The following is a 20,328-nucleotide window of genomic DNA, read 5'->3' as shown; positions in this document are numbered from 1 at the left end:
TTTACATAAAATAGAAAAAACCTACATAATTTCTAGGAAAGAATTTGAACTTGGAAATGATATTATTTATAGATATTATATATAATATTCAAATTTCCAATTCTTTCATAGAAATTAGATTTTTTCTATTGTATGTAAAATATTAAAAATACAGATATGTTGTTTCTATAAATAGGTCTTCATTTCTTTTGTAAAACTTCTGCTACAAATTACCATCATTAACATAATCACCTAAATATGGCCATAAACTTGTTTGTCATAATTAGTATTTGATAAACTCCAAGCTTTCCCTATTTCACCCACTACCCATCCATCAAGGATGGGTAGGGGGTGAAAGTGCTTTTGGAAAACGAAACTACACTTCAAAATTTAGTCCGAGTTTCAACAGAGAGCATGGAGTCCCATAAGTTTAAATCCGGTGAATTATTTAACGGTTGCGCTAAACTCGTAGTGTTAAATGTGTTGTGTTTTTTACAAAATACGGAACATCTTAATGTAAGTGCTGCTGTAAGACGTACTTCGTTGATGACTGGTGTTAGCGAAAGAAGCATTTACAATTTCAAAAAAGAAAAAGAACAGAGTGGAACGTTGAAATCGCCAAAAAAAACGTAAAAACGAGTGTGTCAATCAAATTCTAGAATATTCACATATGACGAGGGTGTAAGAAGTATTCTACAGAGAATTGTTCATTGTGAATTTTTCATGAAAAATTTGCCACCATTATTAAAGCATATACATAACTTCATACAAGGTAATGAGAATATACAGCCGTTGTCTCTTTCTACTTTATACAGACTTCTGAAAGATATTGGAATGTCATTGTAATGGACAATGAATCGTACTACTCCCGTAAAGAGAGATTCCCTCACAATTTCTGGAATAAAGCTGCAATCAAGGAATGGCTAGTGGAAAAAGACATTTTTTTCGAGGAGTGTTATTTGAAATCCGAGCTATTAGAAGCAGCGCGTGCTTTTAAAGATCAATACGATAAGTATCATCTTGATGAGTATGCTTCACAACATAATGTTTATATTTTAAGGCTTCCTCCATATCACTGCGAATTGAATCCTATAGAAATGGTGTGGAACCAAGTTAAGCGATATGTAGGTACCCATAATACCACTTTTAAAAACGACGAGGTACGCCAGTTGATCGACGACGGTTTCGCACGCGTCACAGAGCAAAATTGGCGCAATTATGTCACTCATGTTGTTGAGAAAACGGAAACTGAGATGTGGACTGCGGACAACCTGCAAGATGACGTAGACCAATTGATAATACACGCGAACACAGGGGAGAGTAGCGAAAGCGAATCCGACATGTCGGATGTAGAGGACGACTTTAGTATAATTAATTGAATATCTGTGAGTAACCTCTATTATTTTACACTGTATAACCAACAAAATGCATTTACCAGTCCAATCAGAGTATGGGCTTTTCGGATATTGGGCTGGGTGCACGAAAATCGAGTTCCCGGAGGTTCCACCCTGTATATTTATAGCTATCAAGAAATATAATTTAAAATATATTTGTTAGTTTAATAAAGTATAAATATAATATAATGTTAAATAACTTACACTATAAACCTTATACCTGCTCATCTGGTCAAGTGTGGGCAAGGAAAACCATTATCCCATATGGAATAACACAAGGTTTCGCTGAAAACTACCAGGTTGCTATGCCAAGGAACTAGGTAAACTTATGTTGTGTGTAAAAAATGCGAGACTGCATTATGTTTTAACAAGGACAAAAACTGCACTTTAGATTTCCACAAAAAAAAATTTCATAGTAGGTGTTAAAATTTCGCGGTGATTCAAGTGCGCAACTTGTTTTTTTTATAACATCGCCGGGATTAAAAAATGTGCAAAGCTTTTTCAATATTCCCGTTCCTGATCATTTTTCACATATTTACAAAAGAAAAAGTTTTTCTTGGATATTGGGCTGGGTGCACAGAAATCGAGTTACCGGAGGTTCCACCCGGTATATTTATAGCTATCAAGAAATGTAATTTAAAATGCATTTGTTAGTTTAATAAAGTATACAGTTTTATAATAAAATTCTCGCTAAAAACTTAAGGTCTTTTTATTCAAATTCATGCCTCTTATTTGGATACTTGAAGGCAATTATTTTATCAATATATTATTTTATAATAAATAACAGAGCCCGGCGTAGAGATCTGGGTACGGTTCTGTGACTACCACTTGGACCTGTTTGTATCGCCAAGCACAAGGCGTGAAATCCGGCAATTGTGCATTCCTATATTAGCCGTACTGCACTCTCGGTGTGACATTTTCTATAGAAGTGGCTGGAAATTACTATACAACCAAGCACACGTACTTATAGCCATTATTAATAGTAAACAAACTAAATAGTATATAAAACAGAACTTTACGAATTACCGACAATCAATATTTATTAATTTGCACCATATAATAAATAGTTATGTTAAATTATAACAACTAAAATATAGTTTTTAAATATATACTACCCAAAATTTTATGGGTTTAGTATACACTTCCACTATTTATAATAAATCTTCTTTTTTCAAAGGAAGAAGTTTGCAATAGTAGTATATTTGAACTATTAATACTGAGAAGTAGGAATTTTTGTATTGTAGGTTTCCGACTATGAATATGTCAAAATATGCCCGAGCTAACTAAATGAAAGGTCCATTAGTTTGTGCATATAACAATGCACAAACTACAAGGCCACAAAACTACTTAGACTCGGTATGAAAATATGAGAGTAATTGATAGATGGATACGCGAAGAATCGAAATATCCGAAAATCAGTTTGGCTTTATGCAAGGCAGATTAACAACAGATTTAACTTATAACCATAAGGCAGTTAATCGGAAAAGACAGGAATAACTAAATAACGCTCATATTGTCTTTATTGATCTTCAGAAAGCATGTACTAGAGTCCCTCGAGAGATTTTGTGGTTGGCGCTCAATAAGAAAGGAGTTGCCAGTATATATGTAAAGATTGTGAGAGACAGAAAACAACAACAGAAAATAACAATAATTGCCAACAGCAAATCACAACAACAGCCACCAACAAATAATAACAATCACAAAACAGTAACAGTACATCCAAGATGGTACAAATAATCGTAACTCGAATATGTTTACGCGCTCCGAAAAACAAATAAAGACTAATTAAGGCCCTGGATGTATCAAGCTTTTAAACATATTCTGTACAAGAATTACTCTAATTGCTTCTTAATTACTGAATATCTCGGAAGAAAGTATTTGCAGTTGATATCAACCAAAATTACAAATTCCTTACACATTATAGCACTAATTAGCACCACAGGTACATAAATAACATTTTAAATTTGGCAGTTTGTAGAAATTACCGGAATTATTTTAAACTTTGAAACAAATGTTTATTTAATGCACATTTTATTATACTACTGCTACCAATAAAAGATAAAAGTTGATAAGTTACTATCAGAAACAAATAATGTATAGTATTATGTAAAATTATTAGCAAACGATATTTGTAAATTACATAAAATTGTACGTGAGGACTTGTTGAGAACTCCTGGTTTATTCCGTTTATTTTGAAAGACAGACAATAGAGAACGCCATCGCTCACTGCATAAAACTGGCAACGTCTTAGCGAAATTCCCGTAAGGTTAGCATTGCATATCTTACCCTATACAGACTAGTCACTTTGAGACAAAGTATAGCTGGACCGATATAAGTTTTTGGGAAGTCGTCACATTTAAGTCTGTATACACCACTGTGTAAGTGCTTTTTCTTTTGGTTCTTGTTATTAATATATTTGCCTAAGTCGCTGTTTGTTTAGAAAGCTGATGTTATTACTTTTTTTTTATTTATTTGGCTATTTTTGTTGATATCTTGCATGCATATGTAATCGAGCAGAAAGTAATGGGTTTTTCTCTGGTGGTGCAAATACTAATTGCAGCGCATTCTTACGTAAAACTTAAATTTTATTAACTGTTTGTTCATTGTACCCATTATTTACTGCTATGCAGTACATGCAGTAGAATTTTGATTAAATGTATAAAATGGAAGGAGGCGAATGATAGGTTGTGTAAAAGAAAAATTGCAATGTAGCTGAAGGGAAAATTCTATAACACTTCCATAATACCAGCTATAATGCATGGGACTGAATGTTGGGTAGTTAAAAGGAAACAGAAATAACGGATGCATGTGACGGCAGTGAGAATGCTTAGATGAATGCGTGGAGTGACCAAAAAGGATATAATTAACAATGAGTATATTAAGATAAGTCTAAAGCTGGCACCGATTGATGCCAAGATGATTGGTAAGACTCAAGATAGAAAATTATGGAGAAATGTAATTAGGGAAGCCGGACTCGTTTAGGGATGAAAGCAATGGTAATGATGATTTACCCTCTCTAGGGGTTTAAACCTTGAGGAATACAAATATTCAACGAAACACTTCCTCTTCAAAAGATAATTTAAGTGTCTTTCCAATGTTTCGTATTCTTAACGGGAATGAAAAATTTAACTCTGGGGTTCTAAAATACACGTCACATGGAAGTGAATATTGTACATAGCAACTAGCTAAACAAGTCTTTTATAAAATTAATTCTGAAGGTCTGATATGCAACATTTGCATCCACTCACGTTTGTCTTATTTTTCTTACTCATTAAATAAGTTTTTCTAGCATTTTTTTTTAACATTTATGCTGCTCAATAACCGTTTCTCTCTGCCACTTAACTCGTTCGCTACCAAGCGTCCCATATAAGAGCCACTCACAATTTTCTACTGGACTGCCGTCTCAAATATGAGCCATTAGCAATATTACTATTTTATTCGATTTCCGTTGTACCAGTCTACTGTAAAGGTTTTATATTTTTCAGTGGTCTATAGTAAGGTCTGCACAAAACAGTGGCCTAAACATTAATGAAATAAAAACCAAATACATGAAGGTCAGTAAATCGACAGGCCAAAGAAACCTACAGAATCTGACAATAGGAGACTATAACATCGAAAGCGTGAAAAATTTTACATACCTAGGTTCACTAGTTACCGCAGATAACAATGTCAGTGAAGAAGTTAAGAGAAGAATACATATCGCTAATAAAACATATAATGGACTAATTAAACATCTAAGATCTAACAACATCACAAGAAGCACCAAATGCAAAATATAAAAGACCCTGATAAAACCGGTCCTTGTATATGGATCAGAGACATGGACACTATCGAAAAGCGATGAAAACCTATTAGGCACATTTGAACGAAAAATCCTTAGACACATATATAAGGGGGTAAAGGAAAATGACATATGGCGCAGAAGATATAACTTTGAACTGTACACAGCATACAACGAACCCGAGATCATAACATCCATAAAGATCGGACGTCTGCGCTGGATGGGCCATGTTGAACGAATGTTGGAGACTGAAACTCCAAAACATATTATCAGACAAACACCAGTGGGAAGAAGGTCAAAGGGAAGACCCAAACTTAGATACATGGAACAAGTGGAGCAAGATCTGAAAACACTTAAGATTACCAACTGGAAAAACAAAGCAAGGAACAGAACAGAGTGGCGGAAAATCCTAGAACAAGCCAGGACCCAGAAAGGGTTGTCGAGCTACTGATGATGATGATGATAGTAAGGTCTGGCTTGTGATTGTATCGGATGGTCTCTCAGTCACTAACCAATTTCATTTGTAACTGCCGACAAACAACACATATTTTGCTGCTCTGCTGTGTTTTGCTATTTTAACACATTTTATTGATTTAAATCGCTGTTTTGGTGTTTATATGTAAGTAAGTATTTTATTTTATTACTGAATCCTTATTTTGTAGTCTTAATAGTAATGTAAACGGCTAATTACCTTCGTAAAATGTGTAAAAGTGAGGTTATATTTTAGAATGAATGTATGTATTTATATGTATTTGTAAGTCAAAACCGTTTCCTAAAATTTCAATATTGAAAATGGTTTATATTGTTTCCTTACAAATAATTGTATATACAGGGTATGTCATAACTAACTATATATATACTCAATATACTACTCACATTATGGTAATAAATATGGGTTGCAACTATCCTTTTTTGATATTCTTGTTTTAAATTTTACAATAGCACCTTTTTATCACATTTAATGATATGTTAAATTATTTTAGTATTTTTTATTTCAGATTTTCTGAAATATGTCACGACGTAAAGACTTAACTCAAAAACAGCTTCAAGAAGAAGCTGATAAAATAATGGCTGAAGACAACGATGAAGTTTTGGCATGTACTTCTGGAGAAATACCGGAAGCTTACTCGGATTCAGGAAGTAGTTATGCACCTTCATTACCAAATAGCTTAAGCGCTGAAGACCTCAACTCGTCTGATGAAAGTGTGAATAATGAAGATACTGCTGAAGAAGATGTTGAGGAGGAAGTTGAGAGAAATTCTGATAGTGGTCCCAATGAAAACGACGACGAGTGGGTAAATATCGACAGTGAACCCACATTGTTTAAATTTACAGAGCAAGCTGGTATACAAATTAATATTCCAACCACAAGTACTGCAGAAGGAATATTTGCATTAATATTTGACCAATCATTGAAGGAACAAATATGCGAGTGGATACATTTACGTGCCGAAATATTCAGGCGTAATTTGACAAGGTATTCGACAATGAAACATTGGACACCGGTCGATACTAATGAGCTGTATACATTTCTTGGTTTATGCATACTAATGGGTAACATTGGTATGCCCAGCATTAAAAATTATTGGAGTAGAAATGTTTTATACTTTCATCCACTTTTTGGAAATACAATGTCTAAAAATCGCTTCAAATCTATAGTTAGATGTCTGTGTTTTTACAAAGAAGCTGATGACAAAACTTCACGATTACATAAAATTTCACAGCTGTTGAATTACATCACCCAAAATATACAGAGTATTTTTTATCCCGATGCTAATCTCTCACTGGATGAAGCATTATTACTTTGGCGTGGGAGACTTCTATTTCGTCAGTATATTCCAAATAAAAGTGCCAAATACGGAATTAAATTATACGAACTCTGCACTTAAGATGAATTTGTGCTAGAAATTCTGATTTATTCGGGCAAAGGGACAGTTTCTCAAGAGACTAGTCACGCTCAATCGGTAGTAACGAAACTTGCAGGACGTTATCTATGCAAAGGACATACGTTGTTCCTTGATAACTATTACAACAGTGTAAGTCTGGCTGAATATTTATATGAACCAAAAACACACATTGTTGGAACGTTATGGAAAGATCGTAAGGGGAATCCCAAATCAGTTATAACTACTAAATTAGGAAAAGGACAAAGTGTGTTTCGAAAAAAGAAGTATGTACTTGTGATAAAGCGGAAAGATAAGCGTGATGTTACTAATATCGACAAAACATAATGCTGCTTTTGGTAAAATCACTAATAAGAGAGGTGTTGAACTAGAGAAACCAAATGTCATACTAGACTACAGTCGGTTCACAATTTGTTGATAGCTCACTACAAGTTTAACCCTAATTAGAAAACTGAAATACAGAGAGGATAGGTAATACGATATAATAGTAAAAACCAACCTAAAACTGACGGTTTAAGACGTTTTCTACTAACCCACCTTATATCTAAAGGAATTCTTCTTCTTCTTCTCGTGCCACTCCTAGCGGAGATTGGAAATCATCATGGCCACTGCGACTTTGTTAGCAGCGCGCCTAAAAAGTTCAATCGAACTACACCCGAACCATTCACGTAGATTACGATCTGAAGGAATACAATACCTTATAATCCTATTACAGGGGTATTTTGAATGGTTAGAGATGAACGACCAGTGTCGTAGAGTATATGATTGAAACATTTATTTGAACTAAATAAATACATTTTTTAAATTGTACTTATGTAAATTGTATTTTTTAATAAAACTTATTTATTTTATTCAACGGTTATTGAACGGTCAATAAAAAGTGATTTTCGGTCTGATTTCTCCCACCGGAAATTTAATTCTTTTAAAACTTGCCATAATTTAGTTCGTCCGATATGAGGCAAATCCGGGTCGTCTCTAACTTCTTGTAAAATTTTGTTTAGGTTTGGTATTTCTTTTTTGAAAAAAAATCTATGAATTTTCCTTCGAATACCATTTTTGGCAAATTCATCAATTTCAATAGGCTTTTTCCCTCTCTTTAAGTGTTCGTTTGTGTTTGGATTAGCTATACCGTGTTTTTTTCTTTCTGATAGGAACCTATATATAGTTGACTCTCCTACGCCAGTCATGTTGGCACAACTTTCGACTATGTTGCGAAGTGTTTGTGGGATTCTGAGAAACCAGAGCATCGTGAACATTCAGGACAATAGTCTTCTCTCTTGGTGAATAGACAGACTTACTGACTGTACGCAACAGTACCGGTGTAAAACTTGATGATGTTGATGATGAAGCCATCACAAACAATCCAACAAAACGAGCACGAGCGAAAGGTACGTATATGTTCATAGGTATATGGAATAAAAAATCACGCAATTCGCAAAAGAAATATTCGAGACGCTAATTACTGCCGTAGACGCGGACACACCGATGAGCCGTAAATTACATGCGATCAAAAACGTACCTACTAAACAAAAAAATTGTTTTCGTTCGTAATAACTTCACCCTTTTAAGTTAAGTTTCGAATATAAACTGAACAAACGAGGCACGTGGCCAAAGCATACCCATTATATTATTAAAAATCTGGGGAATTCCATCCTAATTATCTTGCAACGAATAGTACCTTCGGATATGAATTCCAGGTTTTCTAGTAAAGTGATTAAACGCGAAGATTAGTATTGAAATATCCAAAGAGATAAGGTATTCTTATTTACAAAATTGTTAATGGTTCAATTCTTATTTTTATTAATATAATATAATTACATAACATTAGCCGTGAAAGTTTTAATTGTTTTTTTGCTAAATATATTAGTATTAAAATATTATTAATATTATATATATATATATATAACAGTATTAAAAAATATTATATTATTATTTAATAGGGAACGCCTAATACAGGAACGCCTATGGTTTACGACCGTTTTATGAGTTTGAGGCACATTTCGTGCTCTCAACAATTTATGAACGGAGAATATAACAAAAATATGTCGGGCATAGATCGAAGTGACCACATGGTGTCATACTACACAACGCCCCGGAAAACAGTCCGTTGGTACCTGAAAGTGTTTTTCCACTTGTTGGATGTTTGCATTTGGAATAGCACGTACCTATATAATAAAGTGCAAAGAAAAAATTACTTATTTGAAGTTTAGAGAGTTCTGTATCTGTAGAGTAGGGAGGGCGAGTTAAGTTTCACAGCACTTAGGCCACAATTGACTCATTGTGCATCCTCCCAGGGAGCTGTCACCCTTAGCTCATTGTCCATCCTGCCAATTCTAGGAAGGTGGACAAGTCACCAGGAGACATCTCTCTTATGTGGGCAGGTGTTGGCCAGGACTCGCCGAACGCGTACTCTCGTATTAACGATAACTCTGGGCATTCACATAGGACATGCTCTACAGTTTCGTCTTCTCATTCACACTTCCTACATAGAGGTGTGTCTGCTAGCCCCAGTGTATGGAGGTGTTTGCTTAGTTGACAATGACCAGTTAAAAAACCAACTGCCAAACGTAGTTTTTTCCTGGTCATTCCCAAGTACTTCTTAGATGTTGACTCTTCAAGGTTACTTAGTGTTACCCTGGCAAGTTTACATCCTTTCTCTTCTTCCCATCTTTTTACGGTTTGCGCATGGGAGTGACATTTGACAATTTCCGCGATTGTTGTAGTTGACCAACCAAAAAGATCCCCAGGTCCTAAGAGTCTTAGGCCTGCCGCCTTCCTAGCTAATTGGTCAGCAATGCGGTTGCCTTTATTCCTATTGTGTCCTTTAACCCACCTCAGGATGATGGTATTACCATCCGAAGCTTGGGTTAGTGACTTGTGACACTCCATTACTAAACCTGATGTGACACGTGGTCTATTCAAGGTTAGTAGCGCTTGTCTGCTATCTATATGTGCAGATGATTATAGTTTTGCCTGCTATACCTTTTTGGGTTATCTCTTTTGCGGCTATGGAGATACCAGTCAGTTCTGTCTGAACTACGCCGGCATTTTTGCCCATACCCCACTTTATTCTTAGGTTCAGTGATCTGGAGTATATCCCGCATCCTGAGCCTTTTTTCATTTTGGAGCCATCGGTGTATATGCAATAGGCATTTGCCACGTTTGTCTCCATATACTGTTATGTTTCAATTTTGTAGGGTTTGTTGAAGACAAACTTTGGTTCAATTGAGTCGCAGCCTGCCTGTAGAAGTGGTAACGCATCCAACTCTTCTCGCGAGAAACGAGTTCTCAATTGTCCCATTCCTACATCAAGGTTTGCACCAGTTGAGCGCAGTCGCATCATTGTCACTAGCGCCACCTCTTTGACACGGCACCTGTTATATTTATACAAGCCATCCGCTGAATATGGTTTAGTTTGTTAATCGCTGTTGCCTGTAGCACTTTTGGTACCCAAGCAATAGCTCCGTAAGTTAGCATTGGCCTAATGACAGCGGTGTAGACCCAGGCGATCACCCTGGGCGTGAGGCCCCAGGTGCGTCCGACCGTTCGTCGACACTGCTCATAGGCAATATATGCTCTTTTAGCTCTACCATCTAAGTGTGAGTTCCATGTTAACTTCTTGTCAAGGGTAATACCAAGGTACTTCACCTCGTCAGAAAAATTTAGACTGTAGTTTAGAATCCTTGGGGGTATTAAGCCCATGATTCTTCTTTTCCTGGTAAAGAGGACCATCTCAGTTTTATTTGGATTTATAGATAGTGAGTGTTCCTTGCACCATGTTTCTATTAGTCGGAGAGCAACTTGTGATCTCTCACATAGTGTGATCTCAAACTTACCGCTTTGCAGGACAGCAATATCGTCTGCATAGGCTATTGTGTAGAAACCGTTGCTGCTGAGTTGGTCAACCAGGGTATCTAGAACTATGTTCCAGAGTAGTGGTGATAGCACCCCTCCCTGTGGACAGCCCCTCGTAACCATGCCTCTAACAGAAACGTCTTCTACATTTATGCTTATTGCTCTATTAGAGAGCATACTGAATATCCATTCGCTTATGGCCAGAGGAACATTCCTGATGTTGAGCTGTTACGTGATAGTTGGGAATGTGGTTTTATCAAACGCTCCCTCAATGTCTATGAATATACCTAGGGTGGATTCTTTATTATCCAGCGATCTTTCAATTCTTCCCACTACATGATGCAGTGCAGAATCGGTAGATCTTCCCGAAGTATATGCATGTTGATTTGGGTGAAGTGAGTTATGGACCAGAACTTCATCCCTTATGTACCTCTCGCATAGCCTTTCCATCGTTTTCAACAGAAAGGATGTTAGGCTAATTGGTCGGAAAGCCTTTGGTAGGGTGTCCAGCCTACCTGGTTTTGGTATGAAGACCACACGTACCTCTCTCCACTTCCTAGGAATATATCTCAGAACCAAAGAGGCTCTGAATATTTCCACGAGGTGCGGCAGAAGGATATCCAGTCCCGACCGTAGTAGGGCTGGATATATGCCGTCAGGCCCTGGTGATTTGAAAGGGGTGAAGCACAATATGGCCCATTTTACCTTTTCCTCATTAATCATTGTTCTGGCGAGATGCCAGTCGTTTGTTGACGGTATGATTGCTTCTTTCATCCGGTTTGGTGCTGTTGAGACACTAGAACCGGGAAAGTGTGTTTTCATCAGGACCTCAGCACTTTCGCGAAGGTTGGAAGTTTTATTCCCATCTTCCTTCGTTAGTATGCCGATGTGAGTCCTTTGAGAGCGCTTTTTGTAACCTGGAAGCCTGCGGGAAATCTTCGATTTCCTCACAGAAGGTTCTCCAAGCAGCTCTTTGTCTTTGTCTGCAGACTTTTTTAAACTCTCTGAGATTTGATTGGTAAGAATCCCAATCCTCTTTGAGTTTGGTGCGTTTTGCTCTATTAAAAGCTGTTCTTGCTGTCTTCCTTAGGTGTTAAAATTCAGTGAACCACCAAGAATTGGTTTTGCGACTTTCCTGGACCATCCTTATTGGACAGGATTTTTTATAAGCATAGCTTATTTTGTTTTGGATAGATACCGCATACCTTTCCAATTCTGCATTAGTTCCTGGAGTTGAAGCCCTTTCATTCCGCAGAGCATCTTCTAAGAGTCGGTTGTAGAGTTCTACATCCGTCCTCTTAGGGTCGCGCGATTTGATAAGGCTTTTTTCCAGACTAATATTATAGGTTAGCCAGCGGTGGTCAGACATAGAAATATCCTCCGATACCTGCCAGTTCTGAATTTTATTCGATATTTCAGCTGTTGCCAGCGTGATATCGATGACTGTTTGGCTACGAGCATTAATAAAGGTAGGTTCGGTGCCCTTATTTAAGATATACGTTATATATAAGTTTAGAGAGTTGCTTGTATTTCAATATTTAAAAGCAAACACAAACACACGTGCTTCATCATTAAAAAAACCGACATATATGGAACAGCCACATTATCCAAAGAAGGTGGAGAAGAGGAAAAGATGTGTTTGCTCTTCAAAAAAGAAAAGAACTCAAACGTACTTTGTTTGTGCAGACTGTAAGGACAAACATGGAGAAACTGTTGGACTTTATGTAGACCCTTGTTTTCGTGAATATCACGAATCGAAGATCTAATTTCTTTTTTACATTATGTATGCTCAATGTAAACATTGAGATATGTTTAGTTATCTAAATTTCAAGTTTAAAGATTGTTTACCCAGTTATCAGAGAAGATTAATTACACCTCATTACAGTAAGACCCCTCATTTTTATGGAGTACCGAAAGTTCATAAAACGAATATACCACTTAGACCCATTTGTAGTACCATGAATTCTCCTTGTAGTGAACTATCAAAAATTTTTATTAAATATTTTAAAACCAATTGCAAATAAAAATGACACATTTATAAAAAATACACAACATTTTTTAAATAAATTATCAAATATTGAATTTAATTCAAATAATACTTTAGTAAGTTTTGACATAAATAGTTTATTTACGAATGTGCCATTAGATAAGACTTTAAATATAGTCAAGACAAAATTAGAGAGTGATGATACATTGGCAACTAGAACAAGACTAAATATATCAGCTATAATGGAGTTAATAACAGTATGTACTGATAATACATATTTTCAACTAAATAATGAATTCTATAAACAAAGTTTTGGACTAGCAATGGGCTCTAGTTTATCTCCATTATTAGCCGATATATTTATGGAAGATTTTGAAACAAATATTATTTCTAAACAAAATTTAAAACCCTCAGTATGGTGGAGATATGTAGATGATGTATTCTCAATATGGCCTCATGGATCAGAGTTGTTGGACACATTCCTAAATGATATAAACGATAAAGAAGAGACAATAACATTTACCATGGAAAAGGAATATAATAACACATTACCTTTTCTGGATGTTTTAATCTCTAAGAACGATACTGGATACGAAACTCAGGTGTATAGAAAACCAACACACACCAACAGATATTTAAATTTCAAATCAAATCACAATATTAATATTAAAAAGGGAATCATTAAATCCTTATACGATAGAGCCAAAATTACTTGTTCTAACCAAAATTCGTTCTTGGAGGAGAAACATTTGTTAACATCTGTTTTATTAAAAAATGATTATCCTTTATCGTTTATAAATAAGGAATTTTCAAAAATAGATCGAATAGAACAAAACAACTTAGAACGAGATCCTACAACATATACAAGGGATAATACGAGGAAAATAACAATATACGAGGAAATAAATTCAACATTTCAACAACATTCAAAACAACAAACACGTTGAGATCTATTTTGTCCAAAACCAAACCTAACAATGAACAAGAAAGGACAAAGAATTGCATTTATAAAATACCTTGTGAATGCGATCAGTTTTATTTAGGTGAAACATCAAGGCCATTAAATGTTAGAATAAGTGAACATCAATCCTATATTAAAAATAGAGAATTTGATAGATCTCAAATATGTAAACATGCATGGGATAATGAACATAGGGTTCAATGGAATGATTCAAATATAGTCCTAAAAGAAACGGATGGTAAAAAGAGAAAAATCAAAGAAGCGGCTCTAATTATGCTAAATGAGACCAATTGTGTCGCGAATTCCTCGGCAGAATGTAGTAGGATCTGGTTACCCATATTGAAAGAGGAAGTTATTAAAAAGAAAATACCAGTATTGGTAAGTCAGTAACATATAGAGAATACATCATTTATATTTTTTAAATAACAAACATATAAAATTGGAATTTGGTATTTATTGAAGGTAAAATAAATGCAAAATCAAATACTTACCATGTCGGGATAGTATTATGAGGTTTTTTTCCTGGTTTTTCCCTCATAATTTACTATGGAATCACTAACAGGAGAATTTTACTGTCATCATGGCATGTATTTGTCTTTTTAAAGACGAATTACATGTTATGATCTTTTCTGACGGATATTCTCAAGTTAAAGTTGATTTCATGTAATCGAATGAACTATCTTATAAGTAAAGTCGTCCCAGGAACGCAACTCAACAATATTGGCAATATCATTTTAAAGTCGTCTACTTTAAAATGTATAATGTATGTCTGAATTGTCAATATAGATGAGTCAGATAAAATAAATTAATAGAAGAATTTTTCACTAAGTAACAAAAACAAAATTTGTTTAATTTACTAATGTTTGTATTTTGAGAACGATTTCCGAAGTGGAAATTGAAACGTCAATAAACGTATTTTAACCTTTAATTGTGGCTTATTCCCAGTTAAATAGTAATTAATTTAAAATGCCACAAGAAAATAGCTTCAGAACAAAATTATGTATGCTCGTTTTGTAACAACAGAAATTAAAAATAAAAAAAAATCAGTCGAAATTATTATTTTTGGAGTGGCTCATAACTGAGACACATGGTTTATCAAGAAAAATTCATATAATAGACCAGTGTCTCATATATGAGTTGGGTTCAAAAATCCTTTCAAATGTCTTTTTTCTGCATCTGATATTTACTACATTGATTCACAGCACAATTAAAATAATTTTATTTCAAAATAATATAAAAAAAATTGTGGTGCCTCAATGTCCAAAGATCTTGGTAGCGAACGTATTAATATGCAATAAAGTTATTATCACTATTTTGTCGTTCTAGTTAAACTTATATTTTTTTATCTTAATTATTATTTAATTTGATTAAATCTATTTTGCATTGCTATTTTCTTTTTAAACCTTTTTAGAGAAATAGGAAATGCCTTCAACGTTTATGATAAGATAATAATCTCGATTAAAATACAAATATATTAATTAAAAGAATTCTGCGAGTCAATTTAACATTAACCAGTATTCTGTACGGTTAGTTTTTTAAGTATTAACCTATGACGATGCAGAAGGCACTCATTGCATTCGCTGTACTGTGTTTGGCACAGTTGTCTTATGCCGCACTACCCTATAAAGTAAGTAACGTATCTTTTAATTGTATTTTATATATGAATCGGTCATTTTAAAAACCACATATATCCAGTAGTAGTGCTTTTGAGAAAAACGAGAAAAACTGTTTTAACGCAATATATTGTTTGAGAGACCAATTGTTGTGGCTTGGTACTAATGTACATAATATATGCAATGCTTTCTATCATATATTGCAGATTTTGACATAATACTTTTTTCATAAAACACCATTAAAGTCGATGAATATACGTGGTTTTTAAAATGACAGCTATTTTTCGAAAAGTTTCTAAAATAAACCTACGTTTTCGCAATGTCAACTTAATAATATATTTTATATAGTAAACTTTGAATAGAACAATTGAAATATATTGTCGTAAACAGTAATGTATATAAAAAAAATAATAATTTTACTAATCATCTTTTTACTCTACTGCTGTTGTAGGTCAGTCAAAAATTTCGGAATAAAACTCTTTACAGTCTTCTACTTCTTCATTTTCTAAGTAAGGCTTAAACTTGCGTAAATTTATCATTTTCTTGCCTTTAATACAAATTGTTTGGCCAGGGTAAGCTTTCTCTACAGGAAAACCAGAAACAGGATCTGTTATTGAAAGTTTAAACGAATGTTGTGTAAAACCGTCTATGAAGTCACGTGCGATCACATATCCTTTTGTTGTATTAGAGTAAGAAAAGTGATTGAACGATGCAATGGTGAATGCTTCCTTTTGATCTTTTGGTGCATCTCTGCTAGAAGTTTCCACGGATAAGCACGTTTTTTATAATATTTAGGCCACCATCGTTTAAAATCCTTTATGAGGCTGTTATTTTCAATCAAAAATAATAGACTCGATGACAATACTAGTTCCACATACTGAAATGGTGTATAAATTCGGTCAAATTTCTTTAATTTTCGCTTAATAAAATCAAAATCGCGGTTGCATGGCATATATGAATGTCCACGAACAGGAAAGTATTGATCCACGGTGTGAAATATACCAAGTTGAACAAAAGCAGAACACATTCTTACCGTAGTGTGGTTTTTGTTTTGACCCGGATATTCATCCACGAAAATATGAAGATGTTTTACCTCTGCAAATAGAATTTTCTGTTTCATAATAAAATCAACAATAAAAGAACAAACCTTATTAGGACATTTCCTTCCTACCCCTTTATGATATAGGTACAAGAAAGATTTTCCAGTTTTCATATCATGTATATTAAATACGTTGATAGTTAATTGTTGCAGGAAAAAAGTTTCCTCTACTGGAATGTACGGGAGCATCAGATTTTGCATATAATCTACACAAATACCTCCAACAGAACGATCATTTTGACATAGTTCTGTGATTTCTTTCATTTTATTATAAAATTTTTTTGCTCTACGCAAATGGACCATTTTTCTGCTATAGCTACACGTTTTGCAGTATCATTGAGGGTTTTTGATTTGAGTTTTAAGTCTAACTCTTCACATTTACAGCATGTATCCACTTGTGGCCTCCCAAATGAAAAATTATAATTCTGCTTGAACACTTAAGTAAAATTTATATTTAACTGTCAAGTCAGGATGTAGCGCCACTAACATTTCATGCGTGATTTCACATTTAATTTTTCATTTAAATATTTATATTCTCCACTGGTATAATGCCCTTTTTTCTGGGAAAAGACTCAATGTGTTCTCGAATTTTTGTAATAGTAGAAACAGGCTTGGCAATAGTTGGCGTTTTTTTTTGCCACGTAAATCTTTTGGCGATTTACCAATAACTAATAAGTTACAAATACGACGTACTCTGTTGTCTGTTATCCCCTGTAATTTCACACATATTTTCTTCTTTACACAGCTTCTTTACACAGAAAGCTTCTTTACACACATATTTTCTGTCAGACGAAAACAATATTGAATATGTATATGTGGAGCAGTGAGGGTTTCTTTTTACATTTGCTCCCTGTACTGGACGCCTCCGAACGACAGCTTTAGGTGTAATAAGATTGTGTAAATACGTATCTTGTTCATCTTTTGTGGTAAATCCTCTAATTTTTGCATACACTTCTAACTTTATTTCATCTGAGAGTTGAGCAATACACTTCTTCCTGCATCTAAAAGTAACATTTTATGATCGACTGTTTGAGGTTATGAAATAAGAAACACTTACTTGCAACTTTTGCCTTTTTCAATTTTGGGAAACATATTTCCATTATAATTTATATACACCCGAGCTTGCTTGCGAGCTTGCACCCGAGCTTTTTTAACTATTTCACAATTTCACACTTGAAGGTGTGAACATTTTTTACACCCTTTTTACGTCTTTCTTTTGATTTACGTACGTCGGTATCCATTTTCACATAATTATTGTTGCTTTTAAATAGCAACAATAATTTAGGCTGAGCGCTCTTCCTAACGGGTCATTTAAAAAACAACATATATCCCGGATATATGTGGTTTTCAAATGAACTGAATATTTTTGGAATGCTTATATCACTAACTAAGGATGTGATTAGTGTGATTTGTTCACGAAATGATATAGGCTGGTACAAACTACATGATAAGGTTGAAAAGTTATTTTTGATAAAATGTGGATATATGTGGTTTTTAAAATGACCGATTCATATATTGTTTGTAAAAATTTTTTTGTGTGACTGTGATCAGATTTTTTACAACCAATTATTACAACCATATTATTTTACAACCATTTCTTTTTTAAACTGTCGCACTCACTACGCTTGAAATGGCATACATATTTTCTATTTTTGCCTGTTTTAATAATATAAAATAAATCAAATTGAAACACTTTATTTTAACCCTTAACTTGGCGCGCACACAACCGCTGTAAGAAAAATGTTATTGCTTACTGAATATTATCTTTAGAAGGCTCCATTTTCAGAGTCAATTACATTTTTGTTTCTATTTTAATTTTTTTGACATTTTATTGACATTGTATCTCATAAGATACACTACTAGGCGTACCGTACATTACAATGTATCTCGCAAGACACATTGCCAGGAATACTATAAAACAAGTACTGATGACCAATAGATACATTGCCAGGTCATTAGAAAAACACCTCCATATCTAGAAAGATACATTGCAAAGATGTATATTTGTCGTTTGGACCAATATATTAAATAATATTGGGTCATTGAATTAAATGAAAATTATCAAATTTTCACAAAATATAATAAAAACATTAAACAAATCTACAATTGTTTCGCTAAAGGTCTTTAGCATTTTCAAGACTTTTAGCAAAACAATTGTAGATTTGTTTAATGTTTTCATTACATTTTAAGGTACTGTGTTTTACTTCAATTATTATGAACAGATATCATAAAGTAGATGTTTAAACCATAAACATAATACTGGATCAATTAATATCAATCATTTACATTTAAAAATTATAAATAAACTACAAAGATGATCAAACATTAATTTTTACAGCTTAAATTCAAAACTTCAAATAACACTTGGAACACTCAAAAAATAAAAGTAAAAGTAATAATTATAAGTTTGTCCTTTGCCACAGTTTCGATATCGTCCTTTGGTTGTAAAAGTTGGAAAGTGTCCAAAAAGTTCTTTTCTAACATCTTCTTTAGGTATATTCTGGACGTGAGTACGAATCTTCTTTTTTGGTGAATTAATTCCGTCGGATCTCCTTTTTCTATTTTTCAGTAGTACCGAATCGACAAATTATATTCTAAATTTGTTTAGACCCATACCATTTTCTTCGTCCGCCAGTAAATTATTATGTCTGCGATATAAAAGCCAAGCGTTATTGACACATATCCAGTATTTGGGAAAAATTAAAGGGTACCACCTGTGGCTTTTAAAAGGTGTTCGATAAAGCGCAACTAGCATATCTGCCAAATCTACGCCACCCATATGTGCATTGTAATGCTTGATAATTAATGGTCAGGGTATTTTAATTTTCTTTTTAGCTTCTTTAGAGAATCTTTTAATAGAAGACATAGGATAAGCACTTACATACGAACTGCACACATGAACGGCCTTGTTATCAAACCACTTTATAATGCAAGTTCTTTTTTCGTTATACACTTTCTGCTAAAAAGATCCTCTTCCTTTTTTTTTTCCTTTCCTTTGAAAACCACAACCTTGTAGACGATCTGCTTTCAATGTTCCAAGAGATAGAATTCCTTTTTCGTGTCTTAAGTAGTGTACTAAACTAGGGGAGTAGAAAAAATTATCAAAATAAACCATGCAACATTCAGGTTTTTTCATTGTTTGGCAGAGAGCTAATACCGTCTTGGCGCCCAAACCAAAAGATTCCTAGTCATCAGCGAAATATCTATATCTGAATGTATCATCTCCTCCGTAAGGTAAAAAATCGTATACTATTCCAGATACACCACTGTAGCATTTTATTTTGAAGTCCCCTCGTATATGTGTTAATTGAAATCCCCTTATATATTGCATTATCATAACGAAGAATTTTTTTTAATGTTTCTTAGTTCGTATCCTTCAATTTAAAACCCATATAATCTTTCGTTCTTTTTTTAGGTCGCTGCCGTCGACAATGAATCATTTTATTGTTTATTTATGTCACAGGCGCAAATTCTTCGATGTTTCTTTGTTCAAACCGCCCGATATTGCGTTTTCAAATTAATCTACGTCTTAATTTCCGTTGTGTTTAGTTTATACCATAAGTGCTTTGTTTGTTCTAAGTTTTGTGAGCAATTTTTTTAGATAATTTCGTCACTCTCAGTGGAGCCGCTGTTAGAGGCAGTGGTTTCGGTGTTAGTCCGAATTTTTCTTTAATTCGTAATGTTTTTTTTTGTTTTTTTCGTCTTTTGTCATGCAAAAATGTGCAGTATAGTAGCAGTGTTGAGTTTTAAGTGCA

General features: G+C 34.1%; 2 protein-coding genes across 3 annotated transcripts in view; one reads left to right on the top strand and one right to left on the bottom strand.

Annotated features, from left to right (window-relative positions):
• The window catches only part of LOC140449818 (dynein axonemal heavy chain 1-like), a 1,063,244-nt gene that overhangs the window by 107,835 nt on the left and 935,081 nt on the right, over positions 1–20,328 (bottom strand). The gene's annotated exons all lie outside the window — the stretch shown is intronic.
• The window catches only part of LOC140449821 (uncharacterized), a 38,085-nt gene continuing 33,088 nt past the window's right edge, over positions 15,332–20,328 (top strand). Inside the window, exon 1 of the mRNA XM_072543178.1 lies at positions 15,332–15,488. Coding sequence (XP_072399279.1) covers positions 15,411–15,488 — 78 coding nt within the window. The 5' untranslated portion in view covers positions 15,332–15,410. The remainder of the gene's footprint in view (positions 15,489–20,328) is intronic.

This window comes from Diabrotica undecimpunctata, chromosome 9, assembly GCF_040954645.1.
Source record: "Diabrotica undecimpunctata isolate CICGRU chromosome 9, icDiaUnde3, whole genome shotgun sequence".
Lineage (NCBI taxonomy): Eukaryota > Metazoa > Arthropoda > Insecta > Coleoptera > Chrysomelidae > Diabrotica > Diabrotica undecimpunctata.
This window is presented reverse-complemented; position numbering and strand designations above follow the sequence as displayed.